At 35.6% G+C, this 20,901-nt stretch overlaps 1 protein-coding gene across 4 annotated transcripts in view; it reads left to right on the top strand.

Moving 5' to 3' along the window:
* Positions 1-20,901, top strand: part of DIAPH2 (diaphanous related formin 2) — a 908,274-nt gene that overhangs the window by 249,746 nt on the left and 637,627 nt on the right. For all 4 annotated transcript variants that reach the window (XM_043974079.1, XM_043974078.1, XM_043974081.1 and 1 more), the window contains 8 exons: positions 596-706; positions 5,597-5,715; positions 7,454-7,570; positions 8,306-8,424; positions 10,756-10,820; positions 12,930-13,034; positions 17,479-17,790; positions 19,350-19,464. In XM_043974079.1, coding sequence (XP_043830014.1) covers positions 596-706; positions 5,597-5,715; positions 7,454-7,570; positions 8,306-8,424; positions 10,756-10,820; positions 12,930-13,034; positions 17,479-17,790; positions 19,350-19,464 — 1,063 coding nt within the window. The remainder of the gene's footprint in view (positions 1-595; positions 707-5,596; positions 5,716-7,453; positions 7,571-8,305; positions 8,425-10,755; positions 10,821-12,929; positions 13,035-17,478; positions 17,791-19,349; positions 19,465-20,901) is intronic.

The raw sequence follows: 20,901 nt of genomic DNA, 5'->3' as shown, positions 1-20,901 counted from the left end.
AAATATACCATTATCAGAAAATAGAAAAGACATAATGCAATTTGGTTATGCCAAGCTATCAATGTTCCATACTTCTTCTTAGAAAATTTTCATAAGCTTATTTTATAAATTTAAGAAAACTATTTTTCACAATCTAGAATTGAAGCCTAGTAGACTGGGAGAAGGGAACTCAAAATGGAAGGAAGAACTCTTGTTCTTGTGTAACACGCTCTAGCTGAGAAACATAAGTGTTTTGTTTGTGTGTGTTTCCTAAAGGGAATTTAATTATCTCTAAGATTGAATTGTCCTCAGCATAAACATATGATTATAGTCGACCATTCATTACATGTGAAATTATCCAATAGTCCATATCTGATAATGAAATAAGAATTATTCTGACTATTAGAGTTTAAAACAATTGATACCATTTAAAAATACTCCAAATTTCCAGAACTTTGCAGTGGTAGACATTTTCAATTTCTTTGTGCATTTCCTAAGGTATTTTAAATTATACAAACATTTAGTAGAGGTAGAGATGAATTTTCTTGTTCATTAAGTGTATAGTTTCTTATTTTTTTAGTTTTTCTCTTTAATTAAATTTGATTTCTTATTGCAGGTTGCCTGTATGCAATTTATAAATGCCCTTGTTACCTCTCCTTATGAACTTGATTTTCGGATACATTTAAGAAATGAGTTTCTCCGTTCTGGACTAAAGAAAATGTTACCAGTAAGTGATGTACTTGGTTTTATTTTCCAGATGAAGTTCGGTATCTTTCCATGGTAATAAATGAATCAATCTAGGTAAATCTAACTTATCAAGTGTAACTTCTCCAGTTTGTTCTGATCTAAGACATTATATATTTTAGCCTTGACCTCTAAACCTTTAAATTCTACTGTAATAGCTACTATACATGTCAGATAATTCAAACCTGTTAATATTGGGTTCAGCAATGAACTCCTTTTTCCTTTCTTGGGGTTGGAATGCTATTTATTTGTTGGGAATTTACTATTGAGAAAATTAAATACCTTTATTTTGTTTCAGCTTTAATTTTCTTAAATGGGTTAAATTTAGTTTCATTCTGAAGCTGAACAGAAGTATATGAGCAAATCCATCCTAGTCAAGTTGCTGAAAAACTACATTCTGGCTTTTAATTGATACAGTTTGTTTCAGCTGAAAATCTTAGCTTTTCAAAGTGGGCTTTTTAACATTTGAAATTCTTTTCTAGGATTGCACTGAATAAATGAGCACATTTATTCCTTAGGTCCTTCTGGACCTTTTGTTGCCTGTGGGCTCTCCTTGTTAAATCTGTGATGTGAGTCCCTGAGTGGACCTTGGCCATGCCCTTGGCCTTGCCCTTGTTAGAAGCCTCTAGGAATGTTGGTTACTCAGAGGTCACTAAGCCAGCTGCCTCAGTTATCTAGAACTAAACTAAAACTAGGAAGTAAGGAAAAAATTAAAGTCCACATAATAAAGCTTGTATTATACATTCATAAAGATCCTTGGAGTTAATTTTTAGTCTATGTACTCATATTGTAAATAGAATTCTAGAAACAGTAAGCTTGAGCTGACAGGGTGTATACGTGTATGTATTTGGGGTGATGGTGCTACAGAACCTCTAGAATGGAGTGACAGGTGACAGCCACCAGCAAAGGAAGGGACAGGACAATGCAGAACAACTAACATCAAAACTCCACGTTCTTCCAGTCATGGGCCATTTAATACAGGAAGTAGAACCCCTGAGGGCATTACTTCTTGAGATAACTAAAGAAGTTCACAATAATGACCCCGAGTCATTTAGACAAGGTTCAAACATGGTCATTGTATGCCATTGAGGGTGCCAGGAAAATGTTTAATGCATGAAGAATGGTTAAAAGAAAAATTCTTTTGATGTTTGAGAGGGTTGATAGTTTTCTTTTGTCTAGAATATTAATTTCTATAGCACACTTTATTCTTGGTCCTACTGGATAATGAGCTATGACATACTGTACCATGATAGGATACTTTTGAATGTCAGCAAGTGACTTCAGTCACTTCCCTGTATATTTTGATGCCTCAGCCTTAGAAATAATTTCCTCATCTCCTTTGGCAGCTTTGCCATGGCTGATAAGATGTATGGGGAATGGTGGGGAGGCTGTGTTGGGGGCAAGGGAGAATTATGTTTATGGGAAGTTGGTTTTCTTGGCTTTTTCAGGCTTGTCATTATAACAGTTTGGGTTCTTTGACAGGTATTTGATACTTTGGGCTTCTTGAAAGTCACAATGATTTGGAGAGATGCTTTTTGTTTGTTTGTTTTTGTGGGGCAATGGGGGTTAAGTGACTTGCCCAGGGTCACACAGCTAGTAAAGTGCCAGGTGTCTGAGGCTGGATTTGAACTCAGGTACTTCTGAATCCAGGGCTGGTGCTTTATCCACTGTACCATCTAGCTGCCCCCGAGAGATGCTTTTTAAATGGCATTTTAAAAGTATGATTGTGTGTTGGTTTTTCCCCTCCTCGACGGGGGAGTGTTTTTTAAAGACATTTCGATTATAAAGCCTTTTACTCAGGTGATTGGAGATCAAGAAGAAGCTAGGAGCCATTATTCGGGCACCTTTATTCGTTTTTATGTTAGTGTCATTGAAATACTCAAGGAGCATTGGGCTCTAGAATTGATGTTTTTGTTTGTTTGTTTGCTTGTTTGTTTGTTTTTTTTTTTTTTTTGCAGGGCAATGGGGGTTAAGTGACTTGCCCAGGGTCACACAGCTAGTAAGTGTCAAGTGTCTGAGGCCGAATTTGAACTCAGGGACTCCTGAATCCAGGGCCGGTGCTTTATCCACTGCGCCACCTAGCTGCCCCAACTGTTTGTTTTTTTTCTCAATAAAATCTTTCCTCATTTCCTGTTAATATCTTGAGTTAATTTTTACAGTAGAGGGAAAGTAGGTTGACATGATTGTTGTTTTATACTCTTTATATCTTTCCTTTAGTATCTTAATGTTTGAGAGACAAGTCAAAATTAGTTCAACCGTAGTTGGAAGAGAGGGCAACTAGATGGCATACTGGATATAGTACTGGGCTAGGAGTCAGGAAGACTCATCTGAGTTCAAATCTGGTCTCAGACACTTACTAGCTGTGTGACCCTGAGCAAGTCACTTTACCCTGTTTGCCTCAGTTTCCTCCCCTATAAAATGAATTGTAGAAGGAAATGGCAAACCACTCCAGTATCTCTGCCAAGAAAATCCTCAATGGGATCACAAAGAATCAGAAACATCTAAAATAAATCAAATAATCAAATAAAAGTCTCAAGCTGAGACACTGCATTAGAGGTCAGTGCATGTTTACCAGAAGGGTTTGGGTTTTCATAGTTGTGTCCAGAAGCAGATAGTGTAGGAAAGAGGAAGAAAGATTTTTATTTATTTTTATTTTTTTTAGCAAATTCAAGATTTACTAGGATCATAAAAAATATACATACAATGTATCTATAGAAGGTACTTGAGCTATTGTAGCCAGAGTATATGCATCATGCTTGCAAATTTTAAATTGAGGAAAGATTAATATTTTAGGAAAGTATTTTTAAAAATACAGTTTGGGGGGCAGCTAGGTGGCACAGTAGATAAAGCACTGGCCCTGGATTCAGGAGGACCTGAGTTCAAATCCAGCCTCAGCCACTTGACACTTACTAGCTGTGTGGCCCTGGGCAAGTCACTTAACCCTCATTGCCCCGCAAAAAACAAAGCAAAACAAAAACAAAACACAGTTTGGATAATGTGGCCTACGTTTTCTGCCAAGGGGTTTTGGTATGTCATAGAATATATCCCAATCATTAAGTACAAATGTCTCTTCTCTTGATTATTTTAAGAACTGAGCATGATATCTTATAAGATTTATGTAAAATGCATTTATTACATGACTAATGCTCTAACCCTATTTAATTTAATTCAATATCCAAGTAATATTTCCGTTAATTAATATTTAAAGTTAACAGTTAACATTAAATTTTTTATTTTTGCTAAGCATTTTAACCATGGAGTGTATTCTAACCCTAAGCTTTAGTTCTTTGTGGAGGAAATCTAATTCCAACTCAATAACTCCATATTGATTGTCACTTTTAATTTTTTTTTTTAAAAGCCCACGTGCTACCTAGTATTGACCTTTGGCTACATGTTTTTTCACACCATAAGATAACAATATGAAAGATCCCATAGATTAGAGAAAATCCAAGTAGATTCTTTTCTTTTTTTTCTGAGGGCAATGAGGGTTAAGTGACTTGCCCAGGGTTACACAGCTAGTAAGTGTTAAGTGTCTGAGGCCAGATTTGAACTCACGTACTCCTGAATCCAGGGCCAGTGCACCACCTAGATGCCCCTCAAGTAGATTGTTTTCAAAAATAGAAAACATTAGTACATATCCCTGACCCAACAAATTTAGATTGTTTTGCTATGCAAATTATCGTTGTTATCACAATGTAAATTCTATTAAAATCAGAGTGAATAATTAGTTCTCTGTTAATTACAACTTAAATATAAAACTTAGTTTATTCTGTTTTACATGGAATATGTATTAAAGGCAGTGCTAAATATTTATTGCATGCTATGAAACTAAATGAGCATAGTTTAATTAGTAGTATTTTTATGAAAATTGTTAAAATGTCATGAAAAAATTTACCTTTGTATACAATTTTGGTGACAAGTGGCCATTAACTCTATTTATATTTATTCCATTGGATAATCACACGATTTTCCCCCAAAATGTATTCCACTCTGTTTTCTCTCTCTAATTTGAACTGCAGAATCCCTGCATCTTACTTTGAGTTCAAGCTTAGACCAAAACACTTAGTCCCACAGGCTCTACCACCTTTGATCATCCTCAGTTGTGATAAAGCTATTTGAGTCTTGAAAACGGGAACTTAAGGTTAAGACATATTTAAAGACATTGCAGGTGATATATGTTGAGCTCAACAGTCTCTAGTGTGGCAAGCTCAAAAGCTTTTTTTTAATGATTATTTTGATTATCATAAAAATTGTAATGTATGTATACATCATGTATTAGCATTCATGCCCAAATTACTATTTTGTGATTACTTGAAAGAAATGTGAAATGGGAGTAAAGAGAGAATGTTTTTAGGTCCATTAAAGAAAAGAAAACACATAATTTTATTGCTCTGTAATCACAAAATGTCCTTTTATGTCATTCATGCAACTTGCCAGACTTGAGACTGTTGGGTTTGAATATATATCCTTCTCTTTGTCCTTAATACAACTGGTCTATATTTGCATATGTGATTGTTCTTACAGCATGAGTTTTTTTTAACCATCTTTTAATTGTGTACCCAGACAAAAGATTCCATTAAATATGGGTTTAGAGGAAGTAACTTACCAGAACAGGGCTTTAAATTATAAATCTGATAGGTAGATATTTGGATCCAAATATGGAAAACTTGGGGATATGTAAAAAAAGAAGTCATTTTGCTAACCTGGAAATTAGCTACATTGGCTTTTGCTTAGGAAATGGATCAGTATTTGATACTATTGCCATGTGTAGGTGTAGGAAATGAGGTTGTTCTGTACATGGCTTTTTGGTAGGTAAAATACCTAATGTTATCTGGAAGCATATTTACCTTTGAAGTTTTATTTTTTATATTAGGGTCTGAAAGAAAAAGAAAATGATGAACTTGATATCCAGTTGAGAGTATTTGATGAGAACAAAGATGACGACTTAAATGAATTATCACATCGTCTCAATGACATTCGAGCAGAAATGGAATATCCTTCTGATAAACCACAGAAATTGTTTTTGATGCATTTCTGAAGGATGTTTGGATGAGTAATTTTGTAGTTTGTTACATGATGTTCTTGTCTGCCAACCCAATTTGCATCTACTTAAGTATAGTGGAGCTTCACTGGAATCCTGTTTTGGGGCTTCATGCTGTGGGAGGGTCCGACAGCTTTTAATGAGCTTCTTCTGATACTAGTGACAAGTCAACCTCACAGTGGACCAAACTACTGAAATATGTACCATTATGGGCCTTGTCATAGCAAGGTTCTTGTTTGTATTCTTTTTCAGGTATAAGGTGTGATCATTGAAATGAATTGGAACTTCTGGGGGGAAAATTAATTGGTACTATTCTGTTTGACTAAATTATACACTATTGACACCCCCCCCGAAATGTAGCTTACTTCTAATACATAATAATACTTGCTATTTAAAGATAAGATACATTTGAAAAGAATGGATAACTACTATATTATAAATACTGGTTATTTGGAGTAGCTTGAGTTTAGTATAGCTGGAAAATGTAATTGTCATTCATTGATAATTTCCTATGAAATTACTGAAGGTCTAAGAGGTAATATGATATCCACTAGGTGTTAGTTTCATACCGGGATGAGATTATAGGATTTACTAAAGAAGCAATATCTTCCCCTACCCCTTAATACATGATACACAAGGAATCATGATGAGCAAATTAAGTGGGGAAGTTCTAATGTTTCCTTATTAACCTTTTTTAGGTTATAATCACAGTGACCCCCAGTTGAAATTATGTTTCTGGTGTTAATAATCCATTTTTTAAGTGGAGCAAATAAAGACTCTAAATTATATGAACTTGAATTTTCTTTGGCCTTATAAGAGATACTACCTATAAATGAGCACATTTTAATACTTTTGTCACTGACCACCCTTAGGTGAAGTCCCTTGAGAGAGTCACCTTCTATTTAATGCCACTCTCTCCCAAATAATGCTTTAGAAAAGTTATTGAAAATATTTTCATCTCTCATATTCTTTACTATAAATGAAAATGTAAATAAATCTGTTAGCTATGTTGTTATATTGGTAAATGAAAGTATTGTGACTACTAACAATGTCTCTATATCAGTAATTAAATACATTTCAATCTTCATTTTTCTTTCTTTTACATATTGAATAAAGTATTGAAATAATAAAAAATGTTATTAATTGTACATTGACCTGTTAAGCAGGTCATTAGATAGAATAAGACTCCTTTTGTTATTTTATGTTGAATATCTCTAGCATGAAAAATAGTGTTGGAAATTTTGGCTTCATGGGAATACAGTTCTAGAAACTCTCAGACTCAAGAGGGTGAAAACCAATAAACACTATTGTCATCCAGATTATCAGAGTAAATCATGAATTTATACTGCTAGTGATGGTATAGCAGTGGCCACCTTGTACTTTTATAAAAATAATGATGAAATCATTAAATAACTTTTAAGTTAAATAACTTATGTTCATTTTAAGTACTAATATATAAAAGGATCACTTCCTTAAGTCCTTTCTCTTAATGTATTTTTGAACTTATCACTTCAGAAAGCAATCTGTTTATGTAAATGTTACAAAACTCATTGATTGAATTTAAGTTGAAGAAGCATTTACCAAAATCAAATGGCAAAGCTGCTTTAATTGTTTTGGGGAGTGGTAGGGTAATAGAATCTTGTTGTATGACAAATGAAACTGTTTTTTTTTTCTTAACTGACTTTTTACTGATATGAATGAAGTTTATCATCTTCTCTATAACATGCTAAAGGACACTTCTTCAGAAAATTACTTGCTATCAATTCTACAACATTTCTTGCTCATCAGAAATGATTATTATGTCAGGTAAGAGTAAAACTCTGACAATATTTTTCTTAATTTGCATTCATGTTTAAAGATATTAGAAGGGATGAGTTCATATGCCCAACCCGGTTATAAGCACCAAGCAAGAAACAGTTACAAAGAGAGCATCTACCCACAGACATAATGAGATAATGAGATTTATTTGGTAAATTTTGCTAATTTATTGATTTTTGTATCTTAGGTAGGAAATAAGAGGTTCTGAATAGGCTGCACTGTCTCACTTTTTTTTTCAACAGGACTTATGTGTGTATTTTTTTTATTAAGTTATTTTATTGTTAATCCTATTTCACCCTTATCTATGTAATAATTACTATTTGACTTCCAAAAGAATAATAATGCAAATATTTCAGATATGGAAGCACTGACCATGGATTCAGGAGGACCTGAGTTCAAATCTGGCCTCAGACACTTGACACTTACTAGCTGTGTGACCCTGGGAAAGTCACTTAACCCTCATTGCCCCACCAAAAACAAAAGAATATTAACCTCTTGAGTAGCTTCATTAGATTATCTCACTATATGTTAGAAAATAAGGTTGGTATATTTAAAAGTATACATTAATTTCTTCTGTTTATGTCTCTTGAGAGAGTTTCACAATTTAACTGTTAAAGAAAACCAGGTAATTTTAGGTCTTTAGTCTTCCTTCTGTCTGACTTCTCGAGGACACTCTTTTTCTGAGAGTTGGACATGTATCGCTTTGTTTTTGTTCATCACTAGGCCACAGTACTATAAGATCATTGAAGAGTGTGTTTCACAGATAGTGCTCCATTGTAGTGGCATGGATCCAGACTTCAAATATCGACAGAGATTAGATGTTGACTTTACTCACCTAATAGGTATGTAACGAAACTATCAATACTCCTCTTATTGTCTTTTCCTTTAAAGAAAATAAATATTTTTTCAAATTTTGCCTCTTCTGTAAAAGTCCTGTACCCATGGTTATTCTATGAATATGATTATTAACTGTGATTATTATGAGAAAATTACATGTTGATAATTGGAAATACTTTCCTGTTTGATCCTTATAGCACCCTCAGACTTATTTTCAGTCCCAAAGGCTGTCTGGTGTTTGTTTCTGTGACTGCCTTATTATCTAAATATTCCTTTAGACTGCTGGTGCCAGGGAGACATACCTTTAGGGTAGAGAGAGCCACCATTCCCCCCACTAACAACAACTGACTACAAATAATATCTATTTACCTTTTTAAAATAGCTCAAAGTGAGATTCGTCCTCCCCCCATCCCTAATTTGTTCTTATATTAGCATTCTATTCAAGTTGTTTTATTTCTGCCTTCCTATTGTCTTTCATGCCCTGTGATATCTGAAATCTTTGCAGAACTGGATGAAACATGGTAACAAGTCCAGCATAAACACTCATCCTCCACCACCGGCCCACTGGCTAGCTGTGTCACATAAAAAGGCATTGAAACTCTGGACTTTGCTTGCCTTCTATATAAGTTGATGGGCTGAAACTTTCTAATGTCAATTCTGGCAGATCTCAAGTTCTATGTTTTGGTGATCATTGATATAAGAGCTGTTCAAAGCACCGACTTTGTCTGCCCAGGGTAGCACATTATTACTCTAAACCTTATATTCGTTATTATGCTTAACACACTTTAGTTATGATATTGGTCTAGTATTGGCCATATGCTGTAGGCATATTCATGTATTTCAAGGGCCAAACTTACTTTTATGATGATAATATGACTTAACTGGGTTATTCTTAGTTTCTGTTCTAACATGATTCAAGACCCTTTTTTGCTATCTATTTACAAATCTCTCCTTTTGTTTATGGAGTGATATGCTTCTCTAAGAAGAAATTCATTACCATTGTATGTGTGATCCTTGTTTTAAAAAGTATATTCTCACAACTTGAGAAAAAGTGGGAGTATTTTCTATCTGTATTATTGAAAAATATGAATATAAAATATTTTTGAAGAGATGAAATTTGATTTTTCACCAAAGGGCACAGTATGAATTAGTGGATAGAAACTTTAGTGAGGGGATCATCTCTTCTACATAATGAATATACCTTTATATAGTTTATAAAAGAATAAAATGTTTTGCTTAGCTTCACACCACTGGAAGTATTTAAACAGGTTAATGACCATCTGTCAGAGATATTAACAAAGAGCTTTCTGCATTTGGTGCAAGATTGAATTGAAAAATGCCAAAATTCCATTCTGGCTCTTAAGATAATATGATCCTGTTGCTTTGTGCTACATACTGTCATGGACAATATAGCTTTGAATACTTGAGGCCCTTAGGTAATGTGTTTAATGAATAAAATAACAGTGATTTATTAATAGCATATTGGTCATATGGACACCAATGCTTCTGACATGCTGGTTAATTAATAGGAAAACTTACTCTTGAAAATAGATCACATAGATTTCCTTTTGTTTAAGCTTATAATTTAGCAAATCTTTTCTGTAGAGATAATGTGAGATAAACTTCATCTCTACCCACTGGACCCTTCCTTTCCTCAGCTTATTAGTACCATTTTAGAATTGATTAATATGCCCATGTGGGACATACATTACATTTTCTTTTTGTCACAGCCCCACTCTAACACCAAATCCTGAAAAACAGGTCAGAAGGGCTCTGTGATCTTAGAAAACAGAAAACCCACTGACCTAGGTAATTTATGTTAATACCGGAGAAAGGGATAGGGACAGGACATGTGATTTCTTTCAGACAGGGAACACTTAGGTCATGAAACTCCCTCTCCCAGTGCAGGTAGAGACCTTTCCTGCCACTTATAATCTTTACGGGTTTGCTAGAGCACTGAAAAGCTGTGACTTCTGTAGTTCTGCATTAGAGATAGGATTTAAACCTAGGCCTTCCTTTCTCTCCAGAGCTGCTCTAGAAATTGATCTGGGAAGAATGTCACATGTGCATTTCCATTCCCCAGTGAGTCTGTCTTGAAGAATAGTATCTTGCACTAGGAAAAAAACAAAACAAAACAAAACATACTTATGTTCCATGTATGGCATGGTGAGATTTTTCCCTTTTTTCTCTGCCATATAAAAATTGAAGTTCCATTCCTGAGGGAAAGAAACTGATTCTCCCTTGAATTAGCTGCAGATAACTTGAAAGCACTACAGCCTTTTCCTTGTAAGTATGTGGTGTTGTCGTTTCTAATTCCTTTTGGTCAATCTTAATAGATGCATGTGTAGACAAAGCTAAAGTAGAAGAAAGCGAACAAAAGGCAGCGGAATTTTCCAAAAAGGTAAGATGATGCATTGCTGGGATAACATTGTTTTATAGTTGAGTTGGTTTTCACCTTGATGTAGAAATTATGATGTCAGGAAAAACTTTATTTTAAGCACATGCTCTATTATCTTATATGTTTTATGTTTTAATTTTTTAAAAACAATTAAAAAAATTTTATTATAATTTTTATTATATGTTTTAGCTGATTTAATAATCATTGAATATTGATGCCTTCTACTAATAAATTAAGATTGCTCTTTTACACTCTTCCCTTTGTATCACTCTTAATACACTATGAAAAAAGAAGCCACATTAGCTATGAAAATGATAATAAATAAGATGCTAAAATGCTATGAATGATAGCAGTCATGAGAAATCAAGTTTCATTTCTTTCCTACAACTCGCTCTTGAGAGAGCTGGGAGATCTTTGGCTAATCCTTCCTAAGAGAGGACTTCAGTTCTCTGGTGGAGACAGAATTAAGTACTCAAATTGGTTTTGGAATTTTCTGCTTCACAAACTTGAAACTCTTGTGTAGCATGTTTGTTATAGAAAAGGCACTTAAGCCTTGTTGGGCTTGGGTTTAAGCTTTTCTTAGAGAAAGTTCAAAGCCCATAGATGTGCTTGTTCTGTTCCTGAGAGCACCCTTATGTGTTCCTGAAACTGTGACTTTTCCTTCTTCATCTCTTGGTGCCAGAGCAAAAGAGAAATGCCTTTAGGAGGCCAATAGATTTCTGCTAGTGAGATGGGGTGCTTGTCCAGTGCCATCCTTTGAATAATATGATTTGCCTGGAGATTAGATACTCCTTTCTGTTATTGGTCTATAAATTTCAATCTCAGTGAAGGGCATTTGGAGACAGGTCTTCATTCAGTCACTAGAGGGCCTTGAGCAACAAGTGCTGGTGTGAAGCCCTCACTTTTCCTAGTGCAACACTAAGGGTAAGAGATCTTTATATCTTTTGATTAATGAAGAAGACATTATCTTTCTAATATTCAGTATTTTTTGAAGTAGCACATACCAAACTCCCTTTGTAAATTTTAGATTATGCTTCATTTTTGGTGAATGTTGTACTATTTAACTGAGGTAAATGCTACTTCTCCATTTTTCTCCTTTTTTCTTCTATAAATGATTATAAACAGATCTCATTAGTTAGTGAACTGTTCTCATGAACATTGTTTGGAGGAGAAACACTTTTGGGGTGATGTGGCCTCTGGAACTTCTTATCTTAAAAGAATCACTTGAGGTGGTGGTGTATTGTAGTGAAAAAGAACTAAAGTGCCAATTAGGAGTTCTGGGGGATCTCCCAGGAACCAGCCTCTATGACCTTGGCAAGTCACCTGTGTTCTCTAAGCCTTACTTTCCTGATCTTTCCAATGAGGCTGTTGGGCTTGATTTTCTCTATAATATGTTGGGGCTTGAAAATTCTATGGAGCAGATTCTACATGTGTTTCTTTATGCCCCATATCTCTCTGTGCTTTCCATTTGTGTGGCCTCTGGAAATATTTTTACATGAGTATCTCTCTTACTCACTGTATATAATAAGCACCATTAACATGATGAATTCATTTGCTGTAATAGACTGCTCCAGTATCAGCTTTTTGAACACTGTTCTCTGAATACTTGCTAGCCAAATATGCTTGTGGAATATTCTAGGATTTTTTTGAAGTTCCTTCATGTGACTATTCTCAGAATATTACTTCTATTGAAGAAGAAATCTCTTCATGATTTTGAAATAATTGATGTAATTTTTTTTTCAATTTCATTTTCAAATTGAGCAGAATATTTGTATTCGGCCTTATCTGAGATCTCAATAGAGCACAACTTGTCCGTGGTCTCGGCGGATCCTATCTGATATCTGCCTACTTGTAATTCACATAATTTTTTCAAAAGTATCAAATATTTTTTTAACACTAGCAGACATTTTTGAGGACCTCATATGTTGAGGGAACTAAACCATACTGAACATTATTTTCTAAATAGATCTGTTTAAAATAATAACTTTCTTCCCTCCTGCTCTCCCAAATCTCTCATTAATTCCTATGTGCCATTGCTGAACCTTTATTTCAAAGCTTAGTATCAAGTTTCTCATAGGTAGATGAGTACACTGATGTGAGTGATTATTGCAGTTTGATGAGGAGTTCACAGCACGACAGGAAGCCCAAGCTGAACTTCAGAGACGAGAAGAGAAAATACAAGAACTAGAGACGGAACTTCAGCAGCTCCGAACTCAGGTAATGAAACAAGAGGAAGATTTGAGGTGCTAACGCTGGGAGCGAGGTAGAGGATGTTGGCCTGATAAGTTACAGCATGGCCACAGGAAAGGTTTATGGTGGTTCCCCATTTTATTTAACAACTCTGCAGATTTTATTGTTAGAAACCCTGCATCATTCAAATGTGTCCCCCCTGGCCAAAGTGGAGTGGTTTAAAAAAAAATAAAAAAAAATATATATCTGAAACATTTCTATAAAATTTATAATATAAAATTTATTTTATAAACTATAAACTAATATAATACATTTGTTATTTATAAATTAATATAATAAATTTATAATTACATTTTAAAGGTTACTAATTTCTTTTAAAAGTAACATTTAACAGTATATTTCTGAAACATGGCTTATGTAAAATTTATAATTTAAAATAAAAATTATTTTATATAAAATTTGAAATATTGAATCCATTTTCTTTTGAAAAAAATATAAAATTTTTCATTAATTTTAATTATCCCCATAGTTGGTTTTCTTTTTGAGCCATAATTCTCTTTCATATTTGACTACCTCATTTTATTTATTTTTTTAAATTTTATTTTATTTTCTACTTTTTTGGCAGGGCAATGAGGGTTAAGTGACTTGCCCAGGGTCACACAGCTAGTAAGTGGCTGAGGCTGAGGCTGAGGCTGAGGCTGAATTTGAACTCAGGTTTTCCTGAATCCAGGGCTGGTGCTTTATCTACTGCACCACCTAGCTGCCCCTGACTACCTCATTTTAAAACTTACATATTCACCTATGATGTGTATGATGGAAAGAATTTTGCATGTCCCCCAAATCTGAAAGTGTCTGAATTCATGGCTCTGTGGGAAAATGCCCTACATTTAAATTCAGATGACACTTATAAGATATGTGACCTTGGTCAAATGCTTTAATTTCTATGTAATAATGATGGCATAATGATTTTTGCCTTATGTATACATGTCACAGGTTTGTAAAATTCTTCACAACAATGAAACATTATGGAGATTCTGTCAATTAATAAGTGCTTCCCTGAGCACTTATTTGAAGCTGCTCTAACTTCATTACTACCCAGTCACCCTTGAACCTTATACAGTTTAACTTCTGGTGTTCCTCATTGTGGTTAAAGTCAGCCAGAGTGGATAAAGCACCAGCCCTGGATTCAGGAGGGCCTGAGTTCAAATTCGACCTCAGACACTTGACACTTACTGGCTGTGTGATCCTGGGCAAGTCACTTAGCCCTCATTGCCCTGCCAAAAACAAAAGTCAGCCAGAGACCTCCTAATCACCATATCTCCATGTATGAACATGGACCTCTCTTTCATTTGACACATGACTGCCCTTTTCTGGATGTTTTTTTCCAATGACTTTGACAGCGTTTTACTCTTCTGGTTCTTCTTGGACTATCCCCTTTCAGTCTCTTTCACTCATTCCTAGTCATGTTTGCATCTGGGCTCCTCTTCTCTCTTGATTTCAGCGATTTGTTCCCCTGTCACCTTTATACAGATTTCCAAATAACCTCTCTCTAAGCCCTGGTCTCTCATTTCTAACTGCCTTTTAAGTATCTCCACCTGACATTACCTCAGACTTAGCCTGCTCACAACTGAAGCTGAGTTTCATCTTCATCCCATCTGAGTGTTCATCTTGCCTTTATGGTTTTGGTTAAGGTTGCTCCTGTTGTCCTACTCATTCAAATTCCAAGCCTCATCATTGTCTTGGGCTCTCTATTGCTTATGCTCCATGTCTGATCATTTGCTAAACCCTTTTTATGCTATCTCTGTAATGTTTTTTGTAACTTTCCATTTCTTGTGCTCTCACTAACAAACTCCAGTTACCTGTTCCTTTAGTCTCTCACAATACCCTTGCAACTTTTCTCTATGTTATCCCTCACCTTTTCTGTTCATCATTCCCACTGTTTCCAATAATCTCTTTAATACCCAGCTTTTGTCATGTACTTAATCTGCTCATCTGGCCTCATTGCCTCCCCATTGCCCCACTAAATTAAGTACAGCTTCTTTAACCAGCCATTCAAGGCTCTCCAGGTTCTCCCCTCACTTTATCTCATAATGGTTCCCTTCTATTTAGCTAAACTAAACCAACCACTCCTGTGATTTTTGCATTTGTCATTTTTCTCAGGCTGTTTCTTTCATCTGCAGCATCCTCTGATTCATTCCTTCTTCTTTGCCTTCTCGTCCTTCAAAGTCCAGCTTGTGCCCACAGTCTCTAGTTGCACATCAGCCAAAGTTATATCTTTATTTTCAGGATTTCTGTAGCACTTGCTGGAGCACCCTGGACATGGATCACATTCTACCCTGGTGATTTACCTATGAACTTAAGGGCAGAGACTGAATTTTCTCCCCCTTTCTGTTCTCTAAAATGCCTTTTATTAATCCCTGATACTTTGTTAAGAAGTGAAAATTTGAATGATTTTCATGAGCTTCATGTTCATTTTTGTTGTTGTAACCCAATTAATTAGCTTAGTACTTGAATAATCTGTGATCTTTCTATGTGAATGTATATTCCTTGCACTGACAAACCTTCCACCCCACCCCTTTCCTACCAATGGAGTATGGACTCCAGTCTTGGGTGTCTTAGCTTTTGCTTTGCCATGTCTCCAGCCAAGCCTCCACTTCACTTCTCATTCTGTTCCATGCCATTCCCCTTTCTGTGTTGTTTTCACACAATACAAGGTAAATTCCCTGAGGGCAGGGACTTGTATTGCTTGTATTTTTTAGCCTGGCAGATAATAAGGACCTAATAAATGCTTTATATATCCAATTGCTTGACAGAACTTATCATTTCATTCCCCATAATCATACTCTCAAGTTCTCTTCTTTCCATTCAGCCAGGTCCCACTCTAGTTTGGGCCCCCGTCACCTCCTACTTGGACTATCATAATAGCCATTTGATTGTTCTCCCTATCTCAAGTCTCTCCTCACTACAAATCCTTCTCTCTACAGCTGCCAGAATGAGTTTTTGAAAGTACATTTCTCAATGCATCATCCTGCTACTCAGTGGGCTCCCATGTATGCCTAGTACCTGTAGTGTGAAATATACAGCCCTCTGTTTGGCAACCTGTCACTTTCCTACTTTTCCTCTCTCTTTACACTTTGTTCCCTTCCATGAATCTCATAATCCATCCAGATTGCCCTGCTTGCCATTCTTCAAACATCGTTTCTTAGTTGATTGCTAAACAGACTGACACTTTAGACTGGTTGTATCTGAATAATACTTGCAGATTCATGTGCACAGCGGGTTGGAGTGGAGAGTAGTATAGTCTAGGATTCTTTCTTTTTTTGGTGGAGCAATGAGGGTTAAGTGACTTGCCCAGGGTCACACAGCTAGTAAGTGTCAAGTGTCTGAGGCCGAATTTGAACTCAGGTCCTCCTGAGTCCAGGGCTGGTGCTTTATCCACTGTGCTATCTAGCTGCCCCCTAGGATTATTTCCAATGTGAGCTTTTGGAAATATGAGTGATTATCCAGTATTTGGGGAAGTGAGTGGTTTTCAGATCATTAGTGTTTCCCATAAATGAGACTTGATTGATTTTTCATCAGGAACAAGATATGAGGGTACAAAATAGGCCTTCCACATGTACAGTTCATTGGTGAGGCCAATGACATCCCTGTGTAAACAATGTGCTCTGTTTAGGTTGGTTTTGCATTGCCACTCTCATTCCCATCCCTCTGGTAACATGTATTTGCAGGGAGAGGTAGCACATCACAGTGGAAGGGGAGCTGGACTGTGAGCCTGGAGATTGTGACTCTTTTCTGGGCTCCATATTTAACTAGTCATATGAGCAGAAGCAAGTCACTTCTACTCTCTTGGCCTCAGTTTGCTCATTTGTAAAAATGGGCATAATATTACCTTCTGAGCCTGACTTCAAAGCCTGTGAGGATCAAATTAGATAATGAAGGTGGAAACCCTTTGATAAATATAGATCATTATGTAAATTTAAAACATTCATTAGTATTATTACAATAATTATTAGACAAGTGGGTTGCAGGGGCTATGAGACAGATTCTATTTGTGCCAAGTTAATTGGCCCATTTGGGGATTGAATTCATGACCTTGCCCTAATTACTACTGTATTCTATCCAATTTCTTGAATAGGTCCAAACCATTTTACAAAATACTTAATTCTCAGTATATATAGTCTATAATGTGAAACTTATCTTTTTACGATTTTGAAGAGTTATTTCATAAAAAATAAACTGAATGTCATTTTGCAAATAGGGTAAAAGTAATAGTCTTCAAATGTGGTCTATAATACTAATAAGAAAATCTAGGGATCATAGTAACATGCATGAATTTTGGAAATATTCCTCACAAATTAGTATTTCTTGAATTGTTAATTGCTATCCTGGATACCAGATATAATATTTAGTTTCATAAGTAAGGAAACCATTGCAGAGGTGTGATATCTCTTATTTCAAATGTATATTCTAGGGCCATGGACTTTCCGGTTTATCAGGAATTCCGCCACCTCCGCCACCACCCCCTGTACCAGGCGGTGTTGTTCCTCCTCCTCCACCTCCTCCTCCACCGCTACCTGGTGGAATTCCTCCTCCTCCTCCCCCCCCTCCTTTGCCTGGAGGAGCTATACCACCGGCACCTCCTTTATTTGGGGGACCTCCTCCTCCACCACCTCTGGGTGGTGTTCCTCCTCCTCCTGGAACAGCTGCTTCCCTGCCTTTTGGAATGAAGCAAAAAAAAGTATACAAACCAGAAGTGGCCATGAAAAGAATCAATTGGTCCAAGGTAATGGCTTTTCCCTGGGGCGGGGCTAAAGTTGTGGATGTCATTGGTGTGGGATTAACTGTACTGATGGCTGAAATAGAGGGAGAATCTCATTAGCAAAGACTAGAACTGTTTTATGACATTAGCTTGCAGTGATCCTTTTTTCCATTTGGAATCTACTTCATTGTTTGATAATGACTAAATTAAATATTTTCCCTAATTCTTAACTATTTAAGATTTTCACAATTCATAAAGTGATATAGCTAGGGTCTTCCTGGGTTATTGGAAGAAGTGAAAGTGAATTTCAAGTTGATGCCAACAGTAAAAGAAATGAGTGAGGCAGGATAAGGAATGGATATAGATAACCCAGATAGAAAGAGGCATTTGAGAGTACCTCAGTTTATTTTACCATTGCTATACTTATTCTAAGTGTTGGGTGATACTTTTAGCAGGAATGAGGAGTGAAATAATATTGTCCATTCCTTTTATGGATTGAATGTCTAATAACCCACAGTTAGTTTTGTTCCAAGGAAATGATGATCTTTCTATTGATTTGTAGTTTTCAGACAATCTTTTCAACTAGACTGCTTAAACTAGTGATAGAATACATGCATACTCTTTTCAGTATAGTTATTATAAAGTAATACTACCCACATGAAAACTTCTATCCGGAACATTTATGAAACGGTAAAAAGAGAGAAGATGACAAATTGGAGGGAGGATGGGAGGGTGAAGGAGAGAAAATGGGAAGACCAAGGCAGGAAGAAGGGTTGGGAAGAAGGGTTGATAAAGAAGTTTTCTTGAAAAATAGGTGTCTTACTTCATCTCTGGAGAAATTTGAAAGATAGGCCTATATAGGCACATATAATTTTTTTTACAAAAAATCAAACTTATTCCTAATACCAGATTTTTAGTCCTGTTAAATAGGCTTTTTGATAGTATTAAAGCCCTGACTTTATTGAGCATTGAGTTGCTTGTTAAATGAATCAATGAACAACAACTATTTGAATTGACATGGATAATCGACAGCTGCCTTCAGCAACAGCTGATTCTTTAAAGGTTGGAGAGGGATATGAATTCAGGGACTCACTCACTAAAGTGTCATGGCCACTGTAGAAAACCCTCACTTTTGTGTCAGCATAATGAGGGGAATATTTCTGCCGTGTAACTTTCAATATAAATGGCTAGAGATATTGAAGGGGTTAGAGTTGTAACTTCACCAGTATATTTGGAACTCCAAATTAGGGAACTCCCTCTATCCAGGAAGGTCAGTATCTTCTCCACAACTTAGAACTTGAGAGCTGCCTGGAGTACTGAGGTCACAAAAGTAGTATGAGTCAGAGGCCAGATTGGAATCCAGGTTTTCCTGACTGCAAGTCCAGTTCTTTATCTACTACACTATGCGGCCTCTCTACTTAATTAAAAAGGACCAGAAAACTACCAGAGCCTAAAACCGAAGCAAGGAACAGCAGACAGAAACGATGAATTGGCCATCAAGCTTGCTTAAATGTAGGTCCACTTATTTTTTTTTAAACGAAATGTATAATTGACCATATTATTCTTGCTGCTTTTTGTTGCAGATTGAGCCACAGGAAATATCAGAGAACTGTTTCTGGTTAAAAGTTAAGGAAGATAAGTTTGAAAATCCAGATCTCTTTGCAAAACTGGCACTCACTTTTGCTACACAGATGAAAGGTACATTTTGGGGATTTTACAAAAAAGAAGGATTTGCTTTTCTTACTGTTAATAATTCTTCCCTGTGTGGTTTTAAAAATATGTTATGGATATCTTTAGTTATGTTCTCCCCAAAAAAAAACTTCAGGAAGAAAACCTTGTGGATTGTTTAGCCTGTTTCTGAGCCTGCTGCTGGCATACTTTTCTGGAGAAAAGTTTGGATATCTCTCTGTAATTTCTGATTTGTCTTCAAATTTGAGCTTTACTATTTTTATTGGTTAAAGTGTTTGTGACAGGATTTTATTTTTTAATGGAAGCAGTTTCTTAGCTGGTATTGCTTCACCATCTACAGGAAAATAATGCAACAAAATACCAATTTTGTGTCTCAGTTTTCAATGAAGTTGATATAAACTTTGACAGAGGGGAAAATATAGACTTTCATCTTACATTTGTGCTATGAAGAAATTTGATTCTCCTAGCTGTTGCATACCTATTTGATGGCATAGTGGAAGGAGCAAAGGATTTGAAGTTAGGGGACCTGACTTCAGGTCCTGCTTAGGAAACTTATTGTTCCTGCTTTACCAGAGACTTGTAAGGGAATTAAAGCACTGTACAATTTGTGAGCTTTTTGATAGTTTTTTAATGCAGATTTTATGTTCCTAGCTCCAAACTGGGTATTTGCTGAATTGTGATTTAGTAAGAGTGCCCTGTTTGGAACTGAGTGGTTAACACCATCTCAATCTTCCATCTACTTTTGGAATTTGAATTACTTAGAGTAGGTAGAAAGCTTCCAATCCTATCATTAATTGTCCTGGACCTTAGGTTATCATTTAATTGTAAACTTTTTTTCTGTTTATAAGGAAATAATAATAATAATAGTATAATAGTTGACATATGTAATTTTAAATTAGAAAAGTGTTTTACATATAACTTGATTTGGTCTAACAATAAATGTGTAAAGTGAGTACTATTGGGTTTTTTTCTGTTTTACTTATGAGGAAATGCTGGCTTAGAAAGGTTAAGTAACTAATTTTGGTCACATTCTCTCTATATAATTCATTCATTAAACATAAAATAATTAAGCCATTCTAGTGTGTTTTTCTTCCCCCAAAGACAGGTTTCTACTCAAAAAGCAGCATGTTGTGTTATTCCATACTCTTTGAAGTGACAAATGCCGTTTCCAGTTATTTTATCAGATAAATGACACTTGCCTGGGGATTTGTGAATATGAATTTTTGAAGATTATTTTTCAAAGACTCCCCTGTTCTTTGTTTTTAATATATACTTTCACCTATATTTTTTAATGTATCTCTTCTTCTCTGCCTCCAAAATGATCATCCCTTTAAACAATGGAGAAAAACATGGAAAAAAAATACTTGTGCAAACTAACTCACACACCAGAAACACCTGACATCATCGATAGTGTTCTATACATCATCAAAGATGGGGAAGAGATAC

This window comes from Dromiciops gliroides, chromosome X (genome assembly GCF_019393635.1).
Source record: "Dromiciops gliroides isolate mDroGli1 chromosome X, mDroGli1.pri, whole genome shotgun sequence".
Classification (NCBI taxonomy): Eukaryota; Metazoa; Chordata; class Mammalia; order Microbiotheria; family Microbiotheriidae; genus Dromiciops; species Dromiciops gliroides.
This window is presented reverse-complemented; position numbering and strand designations above follow the sequence as displayed.